Consider the following 26533-nt stretch of genomic DNA (forward strand, 5'->3'; position numbering starts at 1 on the left):
GGAATGTGATGTAACACTCTCCACTTGCCTGGATGAGTGTAGCTCCCGCAATACTCAAGAAGCTTGACACCGTCCAAGACAAAGCAGCCTGCTTGATTGGCACCACGTTCATAAACATTCACTCCATCCACCACTGATGCACAGTAGCAGCAGTGTGTACCATCTACAAGATGCACTGCAGGAACTAACCAAGTCTTCTTAGGCAGTATCTTCTAAACCAACAACCACTACCATCTAGAAGGATAAGGGCAGCAGATACATGGGAACACCACCACCTGGAAGTTCCCCTCCAAGCTGCTCACCATCCTAACTTAGAAATACATCGCTGTTCCTTCACTGTTGCTGGGTCAAAATCCTGACAGCATTGTGGGTGTACTTACACCACATGGGCTGCAATGGTTCAAGAAGGCAGCTCACCGCCACCTTCTCAAGGACAATTAGGATGGGCAATAAATGCTGGCCTAGCCAGTGACATCCACATCCCGTGAATGAATAAAAAAACTCCATTTGGTCGCACCTTTCACATTATAAACACTCTGTGGGTGAAGGCATTTGACCTGAATTTCTTATTGGATTTATTAGTGATTATTTTACATTTATGATCCTTGTTTTGGACTCTACACAAGTAGAAACATCTTCACTACATCAACCTTATCAAACTCATTCATCATTTTAAAGTACTTGATCAGATTATCTCTCAGCCTTCTCTCTTTAGAGAAAAGAGCAGCAGTTTGTTCAGTGTTCTCTTTGAGTTGTAAGCTCAGTTGGCTGGTTTGGGAAGTATGAGTGATGCCAACAGTGTTTGTTCAATTCCTATACTGGCTGAGGCCATCCATGAAGGCTCCTCCTTCTCAACCTTGCCCCTTGCCTGAGGTGGTGACCCTCAGGTTAAATTCACCACCAGTCGTGTCTCTCTCTCTCTAATGAGAAAGCAGCCTCTGGGACTATGGTGACTTTCACTTCCACCTCTCAGTTCTGATACCATCCTTGTTAATCCTTTTCCAGCATGTTAGAGAACAATGAGGAAAAACTGCTTGGCCCTTCAATTCTGCTTACAATCACATACAATATTGGTCATTACATAGACAATTTCACTTCTTTGTCAACTAAGGAACAAAAATATAATATTTCTCCTAAATCCCAAAGATGGACAAGAAAAACTCCATCATATCAATTTACACTAAGCTATTCATGTGTATTATATTATTCAGATGCAGTAAGTTCAAACAGAAGCTAGCAATGAAGACTCTTTTAACAAATCTCCATAAAACAACTGAAATATCAAGAGCCCAAGTTAAGGAATATCTACAAAATACTAATTTAGTAATCAGCGGTTTGCATGCATTCAGGAGGGAACACTTTGGTTTTACTAATTTCTTGAAGGCAAGGGCAACCCAATGGACTGTGGTCTCCAACATAGGGCTGAACTTTACACCCCCCCACCTCTCTCCCACCCCCACCCCCACCCCCTCCGGCGTATTTGAAAATGGTGAGGGGTGGGGAGGTGGCTCATAAAATAAAGCAGTTATATAGCCAGCCCGCCACCTTCCTGCCCAACTCCTACCTGTCCCCCATATTATGAGAGGCGGGGTGGGGGTGGGGGGGTATGGCATAGCATCAGGCATCCTTTGACCTACTGAGGCCCTTAAGTGCTAAATGAACTGCCACTTCAGAGCCTCAATCTGTCTCTGCCACAATTTTTCGGCCTGCGAGGGAAGGCGGGGCAAGGCAAGCTGTCACCGTGCAGGCTTCCGTCGGGCAAGAAGCGGGGGGTTACCTCCTTTGGGGTGTCCCCTGTGCCTATTGGGGGCACCCCCTCCCGCACAAGGTCGTACACCCCATCTATCCATCCCCCTGTAAATCCACCTAAACTTAAAACAAAAAAAAAATCACAGACAAAAACATTACATGAGGGATTGACTTAAAGGGATTCAAGTTACACCTGAGAGTGGGAAATAAATTGGCTCGAAGGCAGTAAACATTTGTTTATTAGATATGTTGGGGTGGGTGGGATGTGTCTGGTGTTCTAGCTGGTGCCTCAGGGGTTGGTGTTGGGATCACTATAGTTTCTTTTGTTATATTGTGCTTACATGTACTGTGGAAGCAGACCTCCTGAAAGTTCACTACTGAAAGTTAAAACATCATACTCCAAAATGGACAATTGGAATACGCTTCATTGTGAGGCTAAGAATAATTATTTTGCATATAGTCACCAAATAAATTGGACCAATAATTAGAAAGGACTGTCAGAATAAATTTTTGACATTGAATCACAATTTAACAAAGAAGAGCTTGCATTTACAGAGTACCTTTCAAAACCACATGTTGTATCAAACCACTTCACCACCAGTTAGGTACTATTTGAAGTGCAGTATAGTCGCTGTTGTAATATAGAGAAGCATGGCATTCAGTTTGTGCACAACAAGGTACTACAATCAGCCATGAGTAACTCGATCAATTGTAAATCGTGGGAAGAGCGAGGCCATGTTCTTTGGGAACTGGGCTGACCGATCCTTTGTCCCCTTCACTGTCAGGGCTGACGGCCTGAAGGTGCTGGGGATATGGTTCGGAGGGACCAGGGCATGCGTTAGAAACTGGAAGGAGCGAGTGGCTATGGTGAAAAGGAAACTGGGCATGTGGGAGCGACGCTCCCTCTCCATTGCGGGTAAGAACCTGGTCATCAGGTGTGAGGCACTCTCGCTGTTGCTGTACGTGGCGCAGGTCTGGCCCATTCCAGACTCCTGCGCGATGGCGATCACTCGAGCCATCTTCCGCTTTATCTGGAGGTCGAAAATGGATCGTGTCCGCAGGGACGCGATGTACAAGCCTCTAGATAAAGGGGGAATAAACGTGCCCAACATCGCCCTCATACTGATGGCCACCTTTGTGTGTGGCTGCATCAAGTGGTGCGTAGACCCTCGGTACGCAAACACCAAGTGTCACTACGTGCTGAGGTTCTACCTGTCCCTGGTGTTGCGAAGGATGGGTCTGGCCACACTGTCGCGGAACGCTCCAAGTAGTTGGACCGTGCCGTACCACCTGTCCCTCGTGGAAAAATTTATGCAGAGAAACACCTTTGACCACAAGTCCATCAGGCAGTGGTCAGCACGTAACGTCCTAGAGGCCCTGAGGGAAAAGGAGAGGGTGGACCCTGTGGGATGGTTCCCCGAGCAGACTGTCAAAGTCATTTGGCAGAATGCCTCATCGCCAGAACTTTCCAACAAGCACCAAGACGTAGCTTGGCTGGTGGTGAGAAAGGCCCTCCCCGTCAGATCCTTCCTACACGCCAGGAGTCTCACCCCCTCTGCACGTTGCCCTCGAGGTGGCTGTGGTGGGGAAGAGACCGTTGTTCACCTCCTTGTGGATTGTGCCTTTGCAAAGAAAGTCTGGAGAGAGATGCAGTGGTTGCTGTCGAGGTTCATCCCGAGCAGTTCTGTGACACAGGACTCTGTGCTCTACGGGCTGTTCCCAGGGACACACACCGAGACAAACATCGACTGCAGCTGGAGGATCATCAACTCGGTGAAAGACGCGCTTTGGTCTGCCCGAAACTTGTTGGTCTTCCAGCACAAAGAGTTGTCCCCGACCGATTGTTGCGGACTGGCACAATCCAAAGTCCAGGACTACGTGCTGAGGGACGCACTAAAGCTTGGGGCAGCTGCCGCAAAGGCGCAATGGGGAAGGGTCGCTGTCTAAGACCTTTCTACCACAGCGCACCGAGAGACTGGGAACTGTTTAGAGCCCCTCGGGCTGTACAGATCAAAATGAAAGGCTGTAAATGATTGTAATATGGTTTGTACTGATGCACCTGGAGATACATTTTGTAAAAGTTTAACCTGGATTGTACCCTTGTAATGTTGTTTTTGAAATGGTTTTGAATGTGATTGAAGATTTTTTATGAATAAAGTATATTTTTACAATAAAAAAAAAATTAATGCCTGTCAATTAGTTTTGAAGCAGACCCAGTCATGAGCTGAGGAAGGTCGCAGTGACAGAGAGCTTTTTGAAGTACAGCTCTAACGTAATCTGTCCCGCTCAAGTACGTTACACTGTGACACATCACATCTCAAATTATTCACAGGTTTCATCCCATAATGTTATTTTTACTACTCACTGAAAGAAAGCTATCTAATCCAATCTAAATCTTTGAATGAATCTCAACCTTGTCAAATTTGACTGGCAACAAATCAGGTGGACAAGAACTTTCTTCAGTTCAATTCTAACCTCTGACTGTTGTCTGTGAAGGAGGACTTTGTACTGGAAAATTGGCCTTATCCACATCATTAGCCAATTCCATTCACATTATCAACAGGGGTCAAGAGGTCAAATAGGCCAATTCTCACAATACAAACAGTTACCAAACACATTTCTAAAAGTGATTAACCCTTTACAGGCTTTATTATATTTTGGCATTGTATTACCAGTAATTGATCAATTATTTAATGCTTCATATTTCCATCAAGTTATAAAGAAATATATTAGTTTCTTCAACCAGTATAAACTGTGGTTGGTATTAGATATGCTGCTATTTTCTGAAAGAACAATATTGCATTGCAAGACTTTGATTAATTCATTGCATGGATTACTAAAAAATAAGGCTCCTGGCAATCCTCAGGGTCGTGAAGCTGGGCAAGTACAGTTTATGGAAAAGGTGCAACTTCAAGATTGTAGGGCAAAAGGTCCACCTTAGGGAATGGTCACAAAATCAGAAAGAGAGATTATCCCACACAAATTAGTATGCAATATCTTTCCAAAGCAATCTTCAAGCATTGCAAAAAAAAAATACAAGCTTAGTGTCATCTCATTATTGCTTCTTGATTTACCTCACCTTTTCCTACATATTCCAATGAAGGAGTTATCTTGCTATGAACCTTGACTGTTCACCCAAATTTCTCAATTTAAATTGGATAAAAGTAATAATTACATTTAGGTTAGACCACATGTGACAACAATTTCCAATGGATAAATTACTTGTTATATCAAAGTGGTATTTTGCTAGTTGTTAATAATCAGGATTCTGTAATTGGACATATGATCAAGGTACACGTTCCACTTTTAAGATTTCCCTCAATCCAAAGCCATCCTCCCCCTCAAGATAAATTAAGCACACTTCTTGGAAACAGTTATCAAGACTCAGTTCACTCGAACTGATTCTGACCTCACATTTCTGAATTTTAGCATGAAGACAGGTCATGACCTCACAAAACGCTAATTCTATTGACAATTTGCTGCTTTGGTATCACTAGATTGATCATTTTAAATATTCATTTGTGTTACTATCGCTGTAGAGACTAATAACTTTTTTTTAAAAATTCAAACTTCCAGGGGTGGCTGAAAGGAGCACATGACAAGGTTTCAAGTGTCAAGACTTGAATAAACTAAAAGCAACACTGACTAAACACTACTTAAGCAGGTAACTTATGCTCGAAGCTAAAGAAAAGATCCCCCATTTAACATTCAAAATGACCAAAAATCTCTGACCCTTAACTGGACACTTCATTCTCTGGAAACCACTCCAAAGCTATTCTCAGCTCCCTTTTCCAGCCAGATAACTCCTACTCCCCAAACTGACTTCCACAGCAAGGGACAAATTGGAGATCACTTCCTCTTGCCAAAGCTAGGCTTCATGTAAACTCTCACGAACTCGATCTCTTCAATCCAAGATCAAGCTCCCACCCACATCTTGCATGATTAACAATAGAGACTTGCTGCCTTTCTCTCTCTCTCACAGGTTCCTGCAGACTAACCATGTGCGAGAGATTTGGTGATATTTAGGAAAACCTGCAACCTGATCAGACAATGTCTTCCTATCGACTCTTCCCCTCTTGAAACCATCTCCATGACAATGTGAATCACATGCACCTTGTATCCAGGTAAAAGTGCTAATTAGCTAGCCTTTAGCAACCCCAACACCCCCCCCAACTCCCCCCCCCCCCCCCCCCCCCACCCCACCCCCCGGCTCCCGTCAACTCTATTCCATCTTGGAATTAAATAGACAATTTAAAGTATGACCGTTTACAAAACCTGACATTCCTAACACCATCCTGAGACTTGCAGACTAACAGCCTATCCACTGTCAGCACAGCTGCCAGGGCCACTGTTTACTGGTGTGAATATTATGCACCTTCTTCACAGTAAAACTGGCCTGCCCCACTCCCACCCACCCTTTAGCCTTTAAGAACCAAGCCATCCAGGCTCGCTGTCAACAGAATTCAGAGCATGTCACATGACCCCCTTCATTCCTCCATTTAACCCTAAATTAAAGACACAGTCCCAAAACATTTGACCAGTCTTGGTTAATAAGACAAAAACGTCCAACCTATAATGGCTATTACATAACACATGACACTTGTGGAGCTGCACAACCATTCATGCATCCACTCCTACAGCAATGCTGCCGCTTTATGTTTTAATCAACTCAGGTGTACTGGACTGACAGCCGTGAGTAGGCACTGCACCACTTAGCTATCGCAAGCAGATTTTATAAATGCTTTTAATGTTCTACCATGTAACACACAGAACAAAAAGATCATGTATACCTAAGATGGTTTCACAGAGTATTTTAGGAAATTGACTTCTCAGTATGTTAACTACGCCCCATGTATAACTCTGTGGTAATTTATGTAAACAGGTCCATTAAACAGAAAAGGCTGATGTATAAAGTTCCATGATCAGCGATTCAGACTGGGATTACTTCCTTAATTACAGTAATGCTGGTGATTATGAGGACCTCTGGTACATAAAGTAGTGGACAGCCCCTTCCCAGAGACAGGACATGGTGAAAGTGTAGCTGGAAGTGTAGCATCAGGCCACGCAATGTCCGGCTCCAAGCAATTGGAGTTTGCGGGCAGAACATTTGGTGCCATCTTCTCAGAAAGAGAAACAAAGACAAATGGAAGAATGAGAGTGACGGAGACAGAGTGAGAAGGAGAAAGAAAATAAGAGACAGAGGAAGAGGGTGTATATGTGCAAAAATCACTGACGGTGACAGGAGAGGCTTGAGAGAATGGTTGCTAGAGCATACAGGATCCTGGTCTTTATAAATAGGGGCACAAAGTACAAAAGCAAGGAAGTTATGATAAACACTGATTCAGACTAAACTAGAGTATTACGTTCAGTTTTGGGCATCACACTTTAAGAACAATGTAAAGGCATTAAAAAGGATGCAGAAAAGATTCATAAGAATGGTTCCAGGGATGGGGAACTTCAGTTTCTAAAATAGATTAGAGAAGTTAGGAATGTCTTCTTTGGAGAAGAGAAGAGGAGATTTGATGGAGGTGTTCAAAATTCTGAGGGGCCTGGACAGAGTAGATAGAGACAAAGTATTCCTGTCGGTGGAAGGATCGAGAACCAGAAAGCATAGGCTTAAGATAACTGGCAATATGAGGAAAGTCTTCTTCATGTAGAGAAAGGTTAGGATCTGGAATGCACTGACTGAGAGTGTGGTGGAGCCATTCAAACATGGCTTTCAAAAGAAAACTGGATCATTATCTGCAAAGGAAAAAATTGTGGAGCTACGGGGAAATGGCGGAGAAATGGTACAAGGTGAAATCCTCACGTAGAGAACCAGCACAGACATGATGAGCCAAATGGCTTCCTTCTGTACTGTAATGATTCTAAAAGAGAGAGAATGAGAAAGGGATAGCGATTCAACAGAAAATTTCTCAAGGGAATTGGAAGGCAAAAATTCCAGGAAAGAGAGAGAGACAGAGTGAAAGAGAGTGGAATAGAGAGAGAGAGAGATAGAAATGAATTCTCACCAAACACCTTGAATTATGTCACTAACAATCCTTGTGTTGTTTACATTTTACCACAGGATGAGAACATGGAAGCAAACCATCAGCAGCTTCAAAATAAATGCTTTGAATAAAAACTAACAAACTTTGTTCCCATTTTCTGAGCACAGGGCCAAGAAATATGTGATGTCCAAGCTGTGGTTCCTGTTGTCATTTGACAACAAATCAGAGACCTGACAGAAGATTCCTTTCAAACATTCCCTCGTCATTCACTGGTGCAAACTTCTTGAAAACTGTACATGAAGCATTATCAAAGCAGTACAACCTCCCATCTATCCTGGTGACCATTTCATTCTCCCTTTCAGCTGCACGAACCATGTCATATATACATCTCCTCCAACCAAGCCTCTTCCAGCTTAATTAATTCAATTAATTTGGATTGAGAGATACAAAGTACACCTCCTAATTCAACAGGAGGTGTCAGCTGTGGCTCAGTTCATAGCACCCTCGCCTTTGAATCAGAGGGCTGTGGGTTCATGTCCCACTCCCGGAAACCAAGAAAACTGTGATTGTACTCGAAAGAGTTGCAATCTGTGACTGTTGATAACTCGAAAGAGTTTCTAATTCAACAGGACCAAAACAATCTTACAGCACAGAAAGAGACCATTTAGGCTATCATATCTTAGCCAGCAGGTTGCTGGAGCAACCCAAAGCTAATCCCACTGGCCTGCTCTCTCCCCATAACCCCATACCTGCATTTGCTTCATTTGAATGTGCTTAATTTGAACTGAAATCATGCAAAAACAGCTCCTGTGTTACTTTATTTAAATTGGTTAACTTGAATTACTAGACCATTCAGACATTTCTCCTGAGCAAAAGCAACCTTGAATTAGGCAATGCGCTGTCCTTTCGATTTGGGAAGACCATTTTAAGTTTTGAGCTTAGAAGCATGAGAAGTGATCTTATTGAAACATATAAGATCTTAAGGGGACATGAAAGGGCAAATACTGGGAAGATGTTTCCACTTGTGAGGGAGACTAGAACCAGGGGACACAAGTTTAAGAATAACAGGTCGACCGTTTAAGACAGAGATAAGGAGAATTTTTTTCTCTCAAAGGGTCGTTAGTCTCTTCCACAGTAAGCAGTGGAGCCGGGTCATTGAATTTATTGAAGGCAGAGTTAGACAGATTTTTGATAGACAAGGGAGTCAAGGGTTGTGGGAGGCAAACGGCAAAGTGAAGTTGAGACCACAACCAGATCAGCCATGATCTTGTTGAATGGTGGAGCAGGCTCGAAGGGCTGAATAGCCCACTCCTGCTCCTTTGTCCTATGTTTCCTTAGTGTTTCCCAACTTGTGTTTTTACCTGAATAAATGTGGCAGGAATCAAGCCCAACCTAACTAATCAGCTCCTTACTCAGACATCATCATATAAAGCGCATGTCTATTTCAATTGGACACAGCTCTGATGGATGTAATTCTTCAAGAGGTACAATTCAGTGCCACACAGGGATCCTTCTCTTCCCTGTTGCCAAATGAAAAACATTCTAACCAGAAGACGTTCTCCCCAAGTGTTCAGATTCAATTAGTGAAGGCAAAATTCACCCATTCTCTTTAGCTTTTGTTTACAGAGTACTTACAGTCTTGATGAGCATTACTGTCTCCCTGCTGTCACAGTTTGTATGCAACTGAGGACCTGGAAAGGGTGAAACTGAAAAGCTTGACAGAAGGCAGCAAGAAAAATAAAAAAAAGTGAGTGGGGGGGGGGGGCTGGGCGGAGCAGGGCAGGGGGGAGGAGGTACAAAGGAGCAGCAAACAAATATTTTGCATTTCTATTGGCATCTTCGCAGCCATATCTCTGCCAGTTTACTGAATCAATCATCCAAATTCTACCCATGGGGGTATGTTTGCCTTTCCCCACAAAGCCACCGGTCAAAGCAGAAAGGCTGAATAAGTACGGGGATTGGAGACAGACATGATGAAGGACCTTTTACCTTCGAAGATACTACACTGAAAGTTGCATCCCTGCTCAGTTGAACGATGATGAGTGCTGTGGGCAAGCAGCTCAAGGCAAAGATCTGATATTACCTTTAACTGACAGCACTGCTTTCAGTCTGTTGGACTTTTTGAGGTACCTCATAAAATGATTGTCACAGGAATTAAATGTCAACTGAAAGATGGAAGGTTTTCACCACCCAATGAGGAAGGTTTATCCTTTATATTAAAAATATATTAATTCACCTCTCACTTAACATAGTTACTTACAAAAGAGTATGATGGAATGGTGTAAAGCACTCCCATCACCAACAGAAACAAGAAGCAGGGTAGAGCTGCAGGGAGAAATGCACTGTGATTGGCTGCTCCAGTTGCCAGAACTATGAAGTCTTTCACCCTACAGCAAATGAGGAGAGAATTTCCAATGTATAATGTATTCAGTGTGCTTGTGGGTGCTGCTATATAGTCATTCAGAGAAGCGGGTGTGGACTGGACATTAAACCCAGAAAAATGTGTACAATAAAGAAAAATCTTTCTGTGAAATAATACCCTGGATGCATTTTTGTTTTTGTGTGCTGGTACATAATAAATCTTCTGTGCTGGGAGTCTGAAGGTTGCAGGAGGATTTCTGCACCAAAATAGAGAGTTTGTTCAGGGAGAATGCTGTCAACAAGAATCTGCAGGAGCACAGCACATTCCTCAAACTGTAATTAATGGCTTACTGACTTTACAATCAGGTCGCATGCAGTGAGTGGCAAATGCACCCAATGATCCAGCATTTAGGTAGGATATTTGAGCGGTATATTTTTAAAATGAGGGAAAGAGGAAGGCTGCGAAATTAAAAGCAAGACTGGTAGAAATGATTGAGTACACTTGGACCAGCAAAATCACCGCAGCTTGCAGGTGGAAGAAGTCACACGTGATTGAAATTCTTAAACTGCTCCTTTGCAGTATAACTGCACAATCCTCCTGCCCAGCATGTACAGAACAAGTCATACTAATGTGCAACTCAAGTATAAAATTACAATCAAAAAACTTATTGGAGTTCCCTTGATGGGACTATACAGAAAGCAGGTGGAGGTCAGGGTGCTGATATTCACCAGCAAGAAAAAGAACATGTATTTATTTAGGGTTATTCATCACCCAGGACATCCCAAAACAGTGTCAATGAAGTACATTTGGAATGTAGTTACTGCTGTGATGCAAGAAACGTGGCAGCCAATTTTCACACAGCAAGTTCTCACAAATCAACAATGAAATCAATCATCAGGTCATCTGTTTTTAGATGTCAGCTGATGGATAAATGTTGACCAGGGGAGTGGGTAGAAAAACAGAATCACAGACAATGCAGCACATCCTCCATGCTACACCCCAGAGCAATGTAGGTTCTTTGCTCAGGTCTCTAGGTGCGGGACTTGAACCTATGAAAAGACTTGCTTCTCTAAAATGCCTTCCATGACTGCAGGGCATCCCCAAGGGCTTTACAGCCAATGACACATTCTTAAAGAGTCATCACTGATGTAATGTAGGAAATACACCAGCCAATTTGCACACAGCAAATTCCCACAAACAGAAAATCTGTTTTTGTGATATTAATCGAGGGATAAACATTAGCCAGAACACCAGGGATAATTCCCCTGCTTGTTGTCAAAATATTGCCATCTACCTGAGAGAGCAGACAGGGCCTCGGTTTAATGTCTCATCCAAAAGACAGCACCTCTGGCAGTGCAGCACACCCTCAGCACTGCAATAGAATATCAATCTATATTTTTGTGCTCTGGTCCAGGAGTCGATCTTGAGCCAATTGAAGTTTTCAAGAGCAAAAACAACATATTTTTGTTAGGTAATGATATCAAGTGATATGAAGTTAAGGTGCAGATCAACCATGATCTAACTGAATGGCCGAGGAGGCCCAAGCAGCCAACCTTGTGACTCAGCAGCGACTGTGCGACCAACTGAATCATGGCTGGAATCAAGGATCAAACATCAAAAACAGACACTTGGGGAAAGCACCAGAAGTTTGTTGTAAGGCTCGCAGAATTACATTAAAGCATGAGGAAAAGTGAGAAAGATAGGATGCAATGAAAGAAAAGGTTCACTTATTTATTATAATCTCCAATAGATTTCCTGTTCAAACTCTTCAATAAGTTACACCTATTCATTGTCACCCAGTCCACATGCAATTACTACTACCATTGCTGAGAAAACTGGGGAGTTTTGATAACTTATTGCCTAGCTAATTTTCACATCCAGTTTACTTGCAGTTTACTCCACAACAATAATTCAAATTCAGTAATGGAAACAGCATGACACAATGGGAAATTATTTCCAAAATTGAACCAGATCATTTGAATCAAGCTATGTTGAATTAAGTATAGACTATACAAAGATTTCAGATGTCAGGTATTGTCACCCAGACCTTTGTCGCCTCTCCGCGTTTCGTTATTCTGCTAACAGAATAGCACCTCGTACTCTACTCACTCCCTCTCAGACACTTGAAGCTAGGTAACAACAACCCAAGAAAGTCCTGGAAACCAACCCATTATCCTTCAGTTGTACAAAGCCTTAGTCAGGTCCCAGTCGGAGTAACTGTTCTAACAATACTTTAAGAGATATTAAAAAGAAAGGGGGATGTTGTATATTCTTTAAAGGCATAATACAACGGTAACAGCGCTCAGTTTTGGGACCCACACCTCAGCAAGGATATATTGGCCTCGGAAAGACGCAGTGTAGTTTCACCAAAATGCTACTGGGGCTTACATGGTTAAATTATGAGGAAAGATTGCAAATATTTGGTTTGCATTCCCTTGAACATAGAAGATTGAGGAAAGGTCTGACTGAGGTGTTAAAAATGTTAAAAAGATTCAATAATATGGAGGAACTCTTTCCTCTGGTGGAGGAAATCAAGCATGAGGGGACTAAAACCTTAAAATTAGAGCTAGGCTGTTCAGCAGTTTAATCAGGAAGCAATTTTTCACACAAAGGATGGTGGAACTCTCTCTCCTAAAGCCTGCAAACTGCTAAGCCAACTGAAGTTTTCAAGAGCGAGAACAGGTTTTGTTAGGTAAGCGTATCAAAGGATATGGAGCTAAGATAGTGGAGTTAAGATACAGATCAGTCACGATCTACTTGAATCTACCAAATATCCTACTCATGTTTCTACGACCCCCAATATAACTTCGGGTATATTTAATGTGCCTCACCCAAATTAGTGTTATAAATGTAAATTACAATATGCCACAGAGCACTGACGCTTCAACTGAGTCATAAAAATGGATCTGACATTGGTAAATTCTGATGAATCTGGAGCCTTCCGGGTGAAATCAGATCACATGCGGGCCAGCGTTGATAAAGGCTGCCTCTGGATCCTGAATGCAAATGTTGCAACAGGAAAGCAAAACCCATTAAGTGGCACCAAAAATCTCAAGGTTTTGATTCTGAACTATATCCTCCCATTTAAAGAAAACTAAAGACACAACAGATGATCCTACTGACCCAGCGTCAGATCCTCAGAAAAGACAGAGCAATGTAAAAGTGTGATTAATAAATGCAGAGGTATTTCATGTAACAACAAAAACATCTGTTCTGACGAAAACCTGGGGCATTAACCCTATCTTCTTCTTTTCACAGTTGCCAAGTGTTTTCAGCATATTCTGTTTTTATTTCAGGTGCTTTGTACAATTTGTTTGGGAGCTATGTACAATAGATCACAGGTGGTGGTTTTTCAGCAAAAGCTATACTGCACACAATTAGGAGGTTTCACTGTACAAGGCTAGCCCCAGACACAGGCTTTTGTCCAGTTGCCCTTTCAATATTAAACGATTAAGTTATAATGTATCACTCTTTACCTTAACGTTGTTTTTGTTTACTAGTACTGAGCTTTGAAACATTTCTATGAGCACTGACAGCAATGGACGGGGACAGTAAGCACCTGACTGAAAGACTGAGCCGAATTAACAATGTTAGAGTGACAATCACTGAATCACCCACAATAAATGACCATCCCTTGTGCTGCTAATTCAGCCTTACCCTCAGTCAGTAATTGCACTAGTGTCACCTTTACATTGTATAGAGAATTACAACGTCTGGTCATCTTGAGGCATTTGACATTTTTTGTAGTTATAAGACTGTGGGAAACTGAGGTGTATGAATTGCTCCCCATATTTGCATTGTTCAAACAGGTTCCCTAATCCTGAGGGCACAAACCTTTTAAAGTAAGGTCAATGACGTGGTTTGATGAAAGAACAAACAATCAAACATGAATTTATAGAGCAGGTTTCATTATTTTAGGGTTTCTTAAAGTGATTTACAGTCGATGAAGTATTTTTGAAGTGTTGTCACTGTTGTAATGCAGAGAAGCACAGCAGCCAATTTGCACACTGCAAGGTCTCACAAACAGCAATGTGATAATGACCAGAAAACTGTTTTTTCAGTGATGCTGGTTGGGGGATAAACATTGGCCAGGGCACCAGGGGATAACATCTCTGCGCTTCTTCAAAACAGGATCTTTAACATTCACTTGGATGTAAAAGGTAAATGGCGGCCTTTAGTGGCATACTCTCTCTCTGCCAACACCTGGGCTGAGTGTAGAGCTGTAGAAGGCAGCAATGTGGATGTGCATTGAAAAGAAAGAACTTGTATTTATATAGCGCCTTTCACAACTTCACTATGTCCCAAAGTGTAAGGTCTAGAGAGAATGTCTCATCCTAGACACGGCATCTCCGCGCTGCAGCATCAACCTGGATTATGTGCTCAAGTGTCTGGTGTGAGACTTTAAACAACAACCTGTTGCCTGAGAGGCAGCAGTGCTACCACTGAGCCATGGGTAGCACATCAATCCATTGCTGCATTGTGCAGCACCTCTGCAGCAGTGGGGATGTCCACAGCTAGAGACAAATTGCATAGCTGCTTGTTGATGCCAGTGCTCTAGAATTCCCTCTTGCAATGTGTGCACAACAATCAAAGTTACTTTTATATTTGGCGATTCTGCAGTTAGAACACGGGATGACAATGCCCCTACGCCCAGCTCTCTCAGTATGTAAAAACAAAAAGCTAAAAGCTACTGTGGATGCTGGAAATCCAAAACAAAAACAGAATTACCTGGAAAAACTCGGCAGGTCTGGCAGCATCGGTGGAGAAGAAATCAGTTAACGTTTCGAGTCTTCATGACCCTTCAAGGGTCATGAAGACTCGAAACGTTAACTGATTTCTTCTCCACCGATGCTGCCAGACCTGCCGAGTTTTTCCAGGTAATTCTGTTTTTGTTTTCTCTCAGTATGTACATTGTCAAAATCAATGTCTTTGTCCTGGCAGCAAAACTGTAGATTCATGAAAATGTAATTGTTTGTATGCTCGTGTCATCACCTCATACAGCCAGTGGCAATCCCAGTGCTGAATCCAGCAGATCTGGATCGAGTCGCACTGGTTGCACTTTGGAACCGATGTTGCAAGCAGTGTGGACCGCGGGATGAGATTTTAATCCTAAACCCGGCCATCCTCTCAGGCAGGCATGGAAGATGAAAGAATGTTTCTAAGGAGGGCTGGCAGTTCTCCATGGTGTCATGACCAATATTTGTCCCTCAACCAATATCAATAAAACATTATCCTGTTGCAGTTTGCAGGGAGTTTGCTGTGCGCAAATTGGCTGCCGCATTTCCTATATTACACGTCAAAAGTGCTTTGCTGGTTATAAAGCACTTTGGGACCTAGTGAAGTTGTGAAAGGTGCTATATAAATACAAGTTCTTTTCTTTCAAAGCACATCCACATTGCTGCCTTCTACAGCTCTATATTCGGCCCAGGTGTTGACAGAGAGAGAGAGAGAGAGAGAGAGAGAGGGAGTGCCACTAAAGGCCCCTATTTCTTTCGGTGCTCAGGCTCCATTGGCATCAGCAGCCAGGCAATAACCAGCCCCAGGGTGGTTCTCTGTGCTGCACAGCCAGCTGATTAGCTGCCTACTTTACCTTGTACAGTTGCTGCCCAAAGTCAGGTAGGCTGACAGTGGAACTGTGCTGGGTAAATGATGGTCCTAACAATTTGATCAACCCTCGTAGCTTAAAACAAAACAAAACAATCAGCAAAGAAAAGAATGAGAAAATAAGCAAAATGGCTTATTAGAAACCTGACTGTCTGACACAGCATTCCAAAACAGACACAGCTTTAAGTAATGTGCTACACTTAATACTGGCTTAAATGAAGAAGATCAAAAGCCCACGACTGCTGGTCAATCATTGTTTTGAAAAAAAAACATTTTACTTAAACTCGTATTTGGAATCCCATCAAAACTCCATTATGAAATCAACACAGCAGCATTTAGCAACAGCATCAGGAGGAATATTAAATCAGGAACTGCACAACTTCACTAAATGCCACATACTACATCCCTGCCAGATCATTTGCATTCAATATAGCATGCCAGGGTTTCTACAGCATAATCATCATAGCATAGTCAAGATTTTTTTAACATTGATATCCCTTGCTATACGACAACATTGGACAAGGACAAAGTCAGGTGCGGTGCCCCATGTAGTGGAATAGCCTGCTGATGTTACTGGTCAGTCACATACAAGAGGAAAGGCCATCTAGGTGAGTTTCTGCCAGACGCCCACTTTCTGCCCATGGGATCATACTGTGCCTCAGGACAATCCAATGATTGCCAGAAAAGAACAGAGAATGCTGGAGGGTGGACAATCCCTCACTAAGAACAATTAATAACCTTCAAATGGAAAGGTCCATTAGACCCAGTGAAGCATAATTTTATGTACATTAATCGAACATCAATTCTTCACTTTTGCCCAAAATACCAAATTAATTTTTACATTTACAAGCATGCATCTTCTGTACATAAAGCACTCAAGCATAGAGGGCAACACAGAATTGCCTGCAAATGCACGCACAAGAAGAAAAAGGAAATATGAGAAACTGACAACAGTTCCAAACAGCATCTGAAAAAAGAAAACTGGTTACCAATGTCTTTGCTCTTTTCAAATGCTGACGGCTTGTTTTATATTTGCAGCATTTGCAAGAGATTTTTTAATATGAAAAGAAAGATATAATCACAGAACGAGAATGCCAAATAGGTCGGCTGGGGAATGCAACTTGTGGAGTTGCAGAATTATCCACAACACCACCTATATCAGGTATTAGTGAAAAAGCCAAAGCAGCAAAATCCACCATGTTGATCTTTCCACATCCTCCGGCCACAATTTCAATATGATGCCTTGTTCATACAACCCAGCAGAAGGGTTTGATATGGAGGGATGTATAAGACATCTTAGGCTGGCTAATATCAAAGTAATTCATCACAATAAAAATCTTGCTGAAAAAAAGAGACATGTCAAAGTTTTTCTTCTTGCACTCATCAGGACACTTTGCAAGAATGCCAATATAACAGGAAAACAACAATTTATACTACTTGAGAAGAGAGTGCTGATTGGTTGGCAAGTGCACTCTGATTGCTAGTGGTGTTGCCATGGAGAATGCACCAGTATTGGCAACTGACAGTTAACTGCAAGCATTGTTTGAAATTCAAACCAGGCAGCCTGACTCCTCAGGATAATGCTTGACCAATCAAGGTCAGTCACCATCAATGGTGCATTCTAACACCTCTAGCAAGCAGAGTCCACTTGCCAACCAATCAGCTCGCTCTCCTTACACAGTATAAATTGTAGCTTTTCCCTGGTAAGTGGTATTCTTGCAAAGTGTCCTGATGAGTGCAAGACGAAAAGCTTCGACATGTCTCTTTTTTCAGCAATACTCAAGTTCTGTACAATCACACAACAATAAAAGTTCAAGACTGTAAAGTGTATATTTCTATTTCATGTGCTCCCATCCCATCCTGTTTATTAAAATATAATTTTAAAAGTTTAGAAAGAATTATTGCCTAACTGGAAAACAAAGGCGACGGTACAAAATATGTTGCCTGATTCCAGCCACGTGCAAATAAATCAAAAATTATTTTTTTGTGAAATGAAGTTTTACAGGGTAGAGCATTACTTTCAATGACAATTTTCATCTGTATGCAAGTTTGTGGGTTCAAGTTCCACTCTGAAGACTTGAGCATAACATCTAGAATGACACCCCAGTACAATACTGAGGGAGTGTTGCACCATCAGAGGTGCTGCCTGTTTGTTGATGAGCTCTCAGGTGGATGTAAGTAACCCACGGCTCTATTCAAAGAAGGGCAGGGGAGTTTTCCCAGGTGTCCCAGCTAATATTTACCCCTCAACCAACATCACAGATTATCTGTTCATTTATTTCATTGCAGCTCATGGAAGTTTACTGTGCACAAGTTGACTGCCATGCTTCCTACATGACAACAGTGACTACATTTCAAAGAAAGTATTGCTTTGGTTGTGAAACATTTTGGAAGCATCCTGAGGCCATAGAAAGTGCTATATAAATACAGTATATAGTGGTGGTGTGTTACAGTTCACTCAGGGAGTCTGAGTTGCTATGGCAACATGCACTTTTACATGTACATTATAGTCTGGAGCTATGGATAGTAAGAGGTTCCAACATTCTTTCTACCTGACTAGGAATCTCTCTTACTCATACTGCCTGCGGCATACGGCATGTGTCGGAAGGACTTGATGGTTGATAATCAACCTATTTGGCTGAGTTATAAATGCACGTTCCTTGGCTATCAAGTCCTGGGGCAAGATTTTGCCCTCGTCGGGCGGGCTCGGTGGGGGCGTGCAGGAGCAGTCGGGAAGCCACCAGCGATCAGGGCAGTCTGCAATTTCACACTGGCGTGCCAATTAAGGCTCGCCCAGCATGAAACGCGCACTGCAGTGCTGCCTGTGTGGGTGGGGGGGGGGAGGGGGTTAGGAGTGCGAACCCCAACTTACGCGCATGCGCACAGGTGCACACAGGAAAAGCTCCCTGAGGCACAGAGCTCAGGGAGACGAACATTTGAGAAATAAAAACAAAGAACTTAAATTGTTATAAAATACATGCAGGGGCATGTTATTAATGAAATGTATAATTCTTTATTTAATTTTTAATAGCTGTTGGAAACCTCATCCTGCCCATAAGGTTGGGCGGGCAGCGAAAAATTTCTTTCAATTATGACTTTAATGCCCTTAATAGGCCTTTTAATTGTCGGTGGGCGCACTGCCGACTCCCGCGCCTGCCCGCTAACCGAAATATTGCACGATGACGTCGGGACGCTCGCCCGACATTATCGCATGTTATTTTACGCTCATTCAGGTCAGACGCGCGCCCACCCAACAAGCGTAATATTCTGGCCTTCGTAAGGGACTCAAACCCAGACCTTCTAGCTCAGAGGCAGGATCGCTATCCACTGAGCCACAAGGCTTCCCCTTTTAAATACAATATATACAACACAATACTGCACAACACTTTCAAGAGGGAAATTCAATGTGGCTGATAGCTCTCTCACCAATAGAGCGACACACGGAGGGGGACAGTGGTGGGGTTGGGTGGGGGTAGGGGAAACTCTTGATATTCTAGAGTGAATTCAGCAAGGTGATGTGTCCCACATCCCATAAGGCTTGAGGGGGTTACAGAGGTGAAGGGAGGAAGAAGTGTAAAAGAAATAGCAAAGGATAAGTGGTCATGTGTGGAAAGGAGCCAACAGAGGTCAACTAGGCAAACAGGACACAGCACAACCGTGGTATTAACAGAAGAGTGTCAGGTGAGTTGGGATTCTTTATATTTGCCCCAATATCAAGATCTCCAAAACAACCGGAACAATAAAAGGCAATGTTGATTTTTTCACATTATCACAAATTATTTAAACAATACATATTGCAGTTGAATTACAATTGTTCAGTCAGGTGACAAGACTGTTTTGAGGGTTTTCACAATAAAATAGGTAAGCTATTAGGTGCAAAAATGGAAAATTATTTTCTTCCATATGATTCTCAGTTGAAGACACAAACAGGATTCTTTTGTTAAGAAAGCAATAACCTTTTTCGTAAAATAGTACAACATATATATTTCTTTATTCTGCTTTCTACACACAGCAGCACAAGTTATGCTTATTGTAATTACATAAAATTACAGCCTAGAAACAGGCCATTTGGCCCAACCAGGCCACGTTGTCATTTATATTGCATTTCTTTTCATTTAACTCTCAGCATAACTCTCTATATTCTTCTCCCTCATATGCTTATCGAGCCTCCCCTTAAGTACATCTATACTATTCTTCTCATTCATTCCCTGCAGCGAATTCCACATTCTCATAACTCATCAGATAAGTAAGTCTCTTCTGAATACTTAGTGATTATCTTATATTGATGGCCCCTAATTTTCTACATCAATAACTTAGATGAGGGGATCAAGTGAAATGTATCCAGGTTTACTGATGATACAAAGCTGGATGGGAATGTAAGCTGTGAGGAGGATTCAAAGGGGCTGCAAATGGCTAAAGACAATAAGAGCGGGCAAGGTAGAAAACTAAGTATAATGTGGGGATATGCAGAATTATCTACTTTGGTAGGAAGACTAGTATTTAGTAGGTGAGAGACTAGTTAATGTTGGTATTGGTATTCAAAGAGATATGGGTGCTCTTGTACATGAATCATTTAAAGTTAACATACAGGTACAACAAGCAATTAGGAAAGCAAATAGTATGATGCCCTTATTACAAGAGGGTTGGATCATAAGAAAAAGGAAGTCTGGCTGCAAATATATAGAGCTTTGGTGAGACCGCACCTGGAGTACTGTATAATTTAGGTCTCCTTACTGAAGGAAGGTTACATTTACCTTAGAGGGGGTGCAACAAAATTTCAGCATATTGACTCCTGGGATGAGGGGGTTGTCATATGAGGAGAGATTGACCAGAATGGCTCTACATCGAGAGGTGATCTCATAGAAACATATAAATTTTTATAGGACTTGACAGGGTAGATGCTGAGAGGCTGTTTCCCCTGGCTTGGGAATCTAGAACTAGGGGCCATAGTCTCAGGACAAGGGGTGAGCCTATGATGAGAAATATCTTCACTTGGAAGATTGTGAATCTTTGGAATGCTCTATTCCAGAGAGCTGTGGATGCTCAGTTATTGACTATATTCGGCAGAGATTGACAGATTTTTGGACACTCATGGAGTCAAGAAATTTGAGGATATGGTGAGAAAGTAGAGTTACATAGAAGTTCAACCATGAATTTACTGAATGGTGATGCAGATTCAAGAGGCTTTTTCACCTACTCCTACTTCTTAGGTTCTTATAGTATATTGAGAACTAGACCACAGCAAATATTTTAACAATGGGCTGATAATAACATATGTACATCTACTTTGGGTTGCTGTTTGAAATAATAATCACAATCAATTTACACTAATGCTGGAGCTCATTGTTTCCCTTCAAACCACAGAGACCAACAAATCAAACTGCCATTACCCCTCACAATACGGGATGGTATGGAGTGACTGATAATTGAGAGGCCCAAAATTTTGGACTTGCACGTACAATTTATCAACACCCAACAACAAAGGACAACATTTTGAGGTTGTGTCAGATGCAAAGCTTTGTCCCATGACAACATTGTCAGATAATCAGGATGATCCACAGTTGGTGTTAGGGTGATGGAGATTCCACTGTACTGTGGTCTACTACATAGAAAATTGGAGAGTTCTCCCCAGTGTCCTCATTTTTAAGCCTCGACCAACACCTACAAGAGACAGTATCTGTTCATTATCATGGTGCTGTATGCAAACAGCCTGCCACATTTCCTAAATCAGTAACTACACTTAAAAAACTTCATTGGCTGTGAGGTACTATGGGAGGTCTGGAGCTTGTGAAAGATGCTATATGAATGTAAGAATGCAGATGATATTCTATGTGACTGTGACAATGGTAAACTTTCCACCCTTCTTGACCTGTCTGCAGCCTTTGACACGGTTGACCACACTATCCTCCTCCAATGCCTCTCCACTGTCAACCAGCTGGGTGGAATAGCTCTCATCTGGTTCCATTATTATTTATCTAATCATAGCCGGAAAATCACTTGCAATGGCTTCTCTTCCTGCTCCTGCACCGTTGTCTTTAGTGACCCCCAAGGATTGATCGTTGGCCCCTCCTATTTCTCATCTTTATGCTACCCCTCAGCGACATCTTCTGAAGTCATCGACACTCAGCTCTACCTCACCACCACCTCTCTCGACTGTTCCACTGTTGCTAAATTATCATACAGCTTATCCGACATCCAGTACTGGATGAGCAGAAATTTCCTCCAAAGAAATATTCGGAAGACTGATGCCCTTGTTTATGGTCCTCACTCCAAACTCCGTTCTCTAGCTCCTGACTACAACTCTCTCCCTGGCAATAGTCTGAGGCTAAGCCAGTGTGTTGGCAACATTTAACCCCGAGATGAGCTTCTAACCTCACAGTCGTGCCATCCCATTCCACATTCCCATCTACCCCTGATAACCTTTGATTCCCTTGCCTAACAAGAATCTATCTACCTCCTCCTTAAAAATATTCAATGACCCGACCTCTACCGCCTTATGAGGCAGAGAGTTCCTAAGTTGCACAACCCTCAGAGAAAAAATTTCTCCTCATCTCTGTCCTAAAAGGGCGACTCCTAATTTTAAAACAGTGCCCCCTAGTTCTGGACTCACTCACAAGAGGAAACATCCTTTCCATGTCCAGCTTGTTGAGGCCATTCACAATCTTTTAAACTTCAATGAAGTCACACCTTACTCTTCTAAACTCCAGTGGAAACAAGCCCAACCTGTCCAACCTTTCCTCATAAGACAATCCGCTCATTCCAGGCATCAGCCTAGTAAACCTCCTCTGAACCGCCTCCAACGCATCTACATCCTTCCTTAAATAAGGGGTCCAAAACTGCACACAGTATTCGAGATGTGGTCTCGCCAAAGCCTTGTATAACTGAAGCATAACATCCTTATTTTTATGTTCAATTCTTCTCGTAATAAAGGATAACATTCCATTAACTTCGTAATTACTTGCTGTACCGAGATACTAACTTTTTCTGACTCATGCACTAGAACACCTAGATCCCTCTGCACCTCAGAATTCTGCAGTTGTTCTCCATTTAAGTAAACTGTGCTTTTTAATTCTTCTTGCCAAAATGAATAACTTCACATTTTCCCACATTATACTCCATCTGTCAGATTTTTGCCCACTCCCTCAACCTATCTATATCTGTCTGCAACATTCTTATGTCCTCTTCACAACATACTTTCCTACCTATCTTTGTGTCATCTGCAAATTTAGCTACCATGCCTTCGCTCCTGTCATCTAAGTCATTGATATAAATTGTAAAAAGCTGAGGCCCCAGGACAGACCCCTGAGGGATTCCACTCGTTTATACAACGGCCATCAGATCTTTTATGGCCACAGACAGACAGTGCCTCAGTTTACTGAATCATCCAAAGCAGACCACTTCCAATAGCACAGTGCACCCTTAGAAGAGCACCAGGGTGTCAGCTTCATGTCGTGCTTGAAAGCCTGGAGTTGGACTGGAACCCGCAGTAAGCATGCTATCCACTGGGTCTCAGCTGACACTACAGTATATACCATAGTCCATTGACAGGTTCAGCTGATACAGCTGCTGGGGGAGGGCTGTAATTCAATTCGCAATAGCTTCATAATTTCCCATTGTTACATAAAGGTAATATTAAACCAACAGAAAATTGACAGAGAATCTCTTTTAGTTTTTACTGTTGGATCTCTTAAACCACAAACTCTGCTCCACTAGATTCACTGGTCTCAGATACAAATCTTCAATTTAATGTTCGCACCGTCCTGTAAATGGGCGAAGGTGTCTTCAATTTAAAATTTTAGGCATCCTTCATCCAACCATATTTCAACATTTAAATAAAATACAGCCAAGTTCAGGCAACGGTGTTTATATGTTCTTTCACAGGATGTGGGCATCACTGCAAGGCCAGAGTTTGTTGCGCATCCCTCATTGCCCTTGAACTGACTGGCTAGTGAGGCCATTTCAGAGGGTAGTTAAGAATCAACCACATTTCTGTGGGTCTGGAGGCACATGTAGGCCAGACCAGATAAGAATGGCAGATTTCCTTCCCTAAAGGACATTTGTGAACCAGATAGACATGGATGATAGTTTCAAGGTTACCAAGGCTGAGGCTAGCTTTCAATTCCAGACTTATCAAATGAATTCAAATTCCACCAGCTGCCGTGGTGGGATTACTAGTCCAGTGGCATTACCACGATGCCTGTGACTATTGTGTTGATATCATTCCAATGGCCTAAGAAAGGGCTAGAACTTGCAGGAACTAGATCCAAAACAATTTTTCCATCTCCCTATTCCCTTATTCTCTTTAATTCTACAGCTGGTATTGTAACATTCAAGGACACCAAATGTGTTGTCACTGAAGAAAAGAAAGAATGTATATTCACATTGTGCCCTACACAACCTCAGGCCGTTCTAAAGTGCTTTACTTCCAATAATGTACTTTTTCAATTGGAATTATTGTTGTTATGTAAGAAATGCAGGGACCAATTTGAGCACAGCAAGCTCCCAAAAACAATAATGAGATAAACGACCAAGCTTTTAGCGAAGCAGGTTGAGAGAGAAATGTTCGTCAGGACACTGGGACAGAGGGCAAATGGGATGCCAGTTTAATGACTCACCCGAAAGACAGAACAGTCTCAGCAGTGAAGCACTCCAACAGTCCTGCACTGCAATGCCTGGACTACATACAAGTCTCTTAAGTGGGATTTAAGCCCACAACCTTCTGACTAAAACACAAACGTTGTATAGCTGATGTAAGGTGCTAACCATTAAGTGATATAAATCACAAAACGACTGCAAAATGCAAGTTCACTAGCAATTTAAAAGACACTTAATTACCATATTGCGCATTGATCCTAGCTGTGTACCCAGTTATCCTGCAGTGTATAGACCAACAGTGAACAAGCAAATTGTCTACCAAATGGCAAATAATTTCTCTTCCAATACTGCATGTTTATAGGTATTTTATTGATCCTGCCCTGTTATTGACTAGTGGATTGGTGCATGCAGGCTGCATTAGTCCCTCATGTTTAATATAGATATTACAATATGATTTATGTGGCCTTCAGTATCAAGAAGTAATTAAGCCAAAAACTCTCCTCCCTGTCCCTGCTTCCGAGATAAAATACTGAAATGTTTGGCATTCATTATCCTGAGTCAGGCCCATTGACAAACAGCTTGTACTATCTTGACATCCTGAAAAATACATAGAAACTGCCCTTATCATCAGACTAGATGTCCTCCTCTGTAGAGATACAATTTGTTGATACCAAGAGGAGATCTATTAAAATGTATCACCCAATACAGATTTAACTCAGTATCCATTGCTACAAAGGTCTGATGTCTGATCACTTCTCTGGTGAAATTTTAGCATTAAACCGGGAATGGGATTAATGCTGAAGTCCAGGGCAAGACTGCAGAATCCTTAAAGACACCTGTGACCCTATGTCACAGGTGTAAATCCAGTTACTAGTCCATCACACGTTGAGAGACAGACAATGCTCACAAGGTATTATTTATATCAGAGGGTGCCAATGAAATCCCTTTTCTGTTACACGTTAAGGACGATGGGCAAAAAAAATGCATTCTCAAGCTTCTCATCGATCGAATACATGCCGAACAAGTGCGTAGTAAAAGGCAACTGTATCTCCAGGCATGCTCTACCACAATGTAACTGGTCGCTGAATCTGCCTCTCAGGCCCAATAAGCAGGAAGAAACTTCGGGGCAATGCAAATAATGAAAAGTCCTGGACCAGGATTTCAATCGCACCACTGATCTCTGAGAGATTGTCACAACAAACCCCAAAGCTCCAGGAAGCTGAAACCACTCTCATATCATAACAATTAGCACACAAGCTCCTTGTGGTGGGGCTACACAAGCCGGAGCAATGTTCTCTAGGTTTGGGTTGGGAAGGGAGTCACTCACTCACTCACTCACCGGGCTCCGGCGTTTCAGGGTGATGTTCTTCCACAGTAACAGATGGAGCTGGTGGAGGAAGCCCATGGCTGCTGCCTGCCTCTGCCTGCCTTGCGGACACTGAAAGGTTACCGGGTAGGCTTTCTCCGCCCCCCCGCCCTCCTCTCCCCCTGGTTTTGCTTCACAGTCGGCGTCCTCTCATTGACAGCGGCGCCTGGCCGGACTCGCAGCCGCACATCAGCATCGGCATCGCTGCTCCCCTCCCCTCCGAGCGTCCCGCTGCCTCCCCAGCACCGACACCCTCCTCCTGCTCCTGCTGCTGCTCCTCTCCCCGCTAGAGACAAAGACAACCCCGGCTCAGCAGCTCCAGCCCGGCGGCAGCTGGGCGCGTCCCCGCCACACGCTCTCGCTGTCCGCGCGCACGAGCCCTCGCCACTCTCTCTCTGTCTTTGTCCGCGCGCGGGCCCCCCCCCCCGCCACATACACTCTCTCCCTCTCACTGTCCGCGCTCCCGCCGCCCGCCGCGCGCGCCCTCGCCACCCTCAGTCCGCGTTCCCGTTCCGCGCGCCCGCGCGCGCTACATCGCCGTCCGGTGAGTCTCACTCATTTCTGCCATTGAAAAATATTCATTTGTCTCAGGGAGAATACATAATTATAGATTATATATAAAATAAAAACAGGAAATGCTGAAAACACCCAGCAGGTCTGTCGGCATCTGTGGAGAGAGAAACTGAGTTAACGTTCGGAGCCTGTAGGACTTTTCTTCAGTAATAATTACATATGTCTGACTATATATGTTGTATGTGTGTGTCTGTATATGTGTGGTTATATGTCAATGTCTTGTGTGTTTATATGGAGAAGAAAGTATTGCGTTTATACCACAAAATCACAGAATTTTAACGGCGCAGAAGGAGG

At 42.8% G+C, this 26533-nt stretch overlaps 1 protein-coding gene across 5 annotated transcripts in view; it reads right to left on the minus strand.

The window, feature by feature from the left end:
* The window catches only part of abca2 (ATP-binding cassette, sub-family A (ABC1), member 2), a 576571-nt gene extending 550613 nt beyond the window's left edge, over positions 1 to 25958 (minus strand). For 3 of the 5 annotated variants that reach the window (XM_078550348.1, XM_078550347.1, XM_078550346.1), the window contains exon 1: positions 25640 to 25958. In XM_078550348.1, the coding sequence (XP_078406474.1) occupies positions 25640 to 25705 (66 nt within the window). In that variant the 5' untranslated portion in view covers positions 25706 to 25958. The remainder of the gene's footprint in view (positions 1 to 25639) is intronic. The other 2 variants (XM_078550344.1, XM_078550349.1) reach the window with 2 other exon arrangements.
* Positions 25959 to 26533: the final 575 nt, after the last annotated feature.

This window comes from Cetorhinus maximus, chromosome 10 (assembly GCF_964194155.1).
Source record: "Cetorhinus maximus chromosome 10, sCetMax3.hap1.1, whole genome shotgun sequence".
Taxonomy (NCBI): domain Eukaryota; kingdom Metazoa; phylum Chordata; class Chondrichthyes; order Lamniformes; family Cetorhinidae; genus Cetorhinus; species Cetorhinus maximus.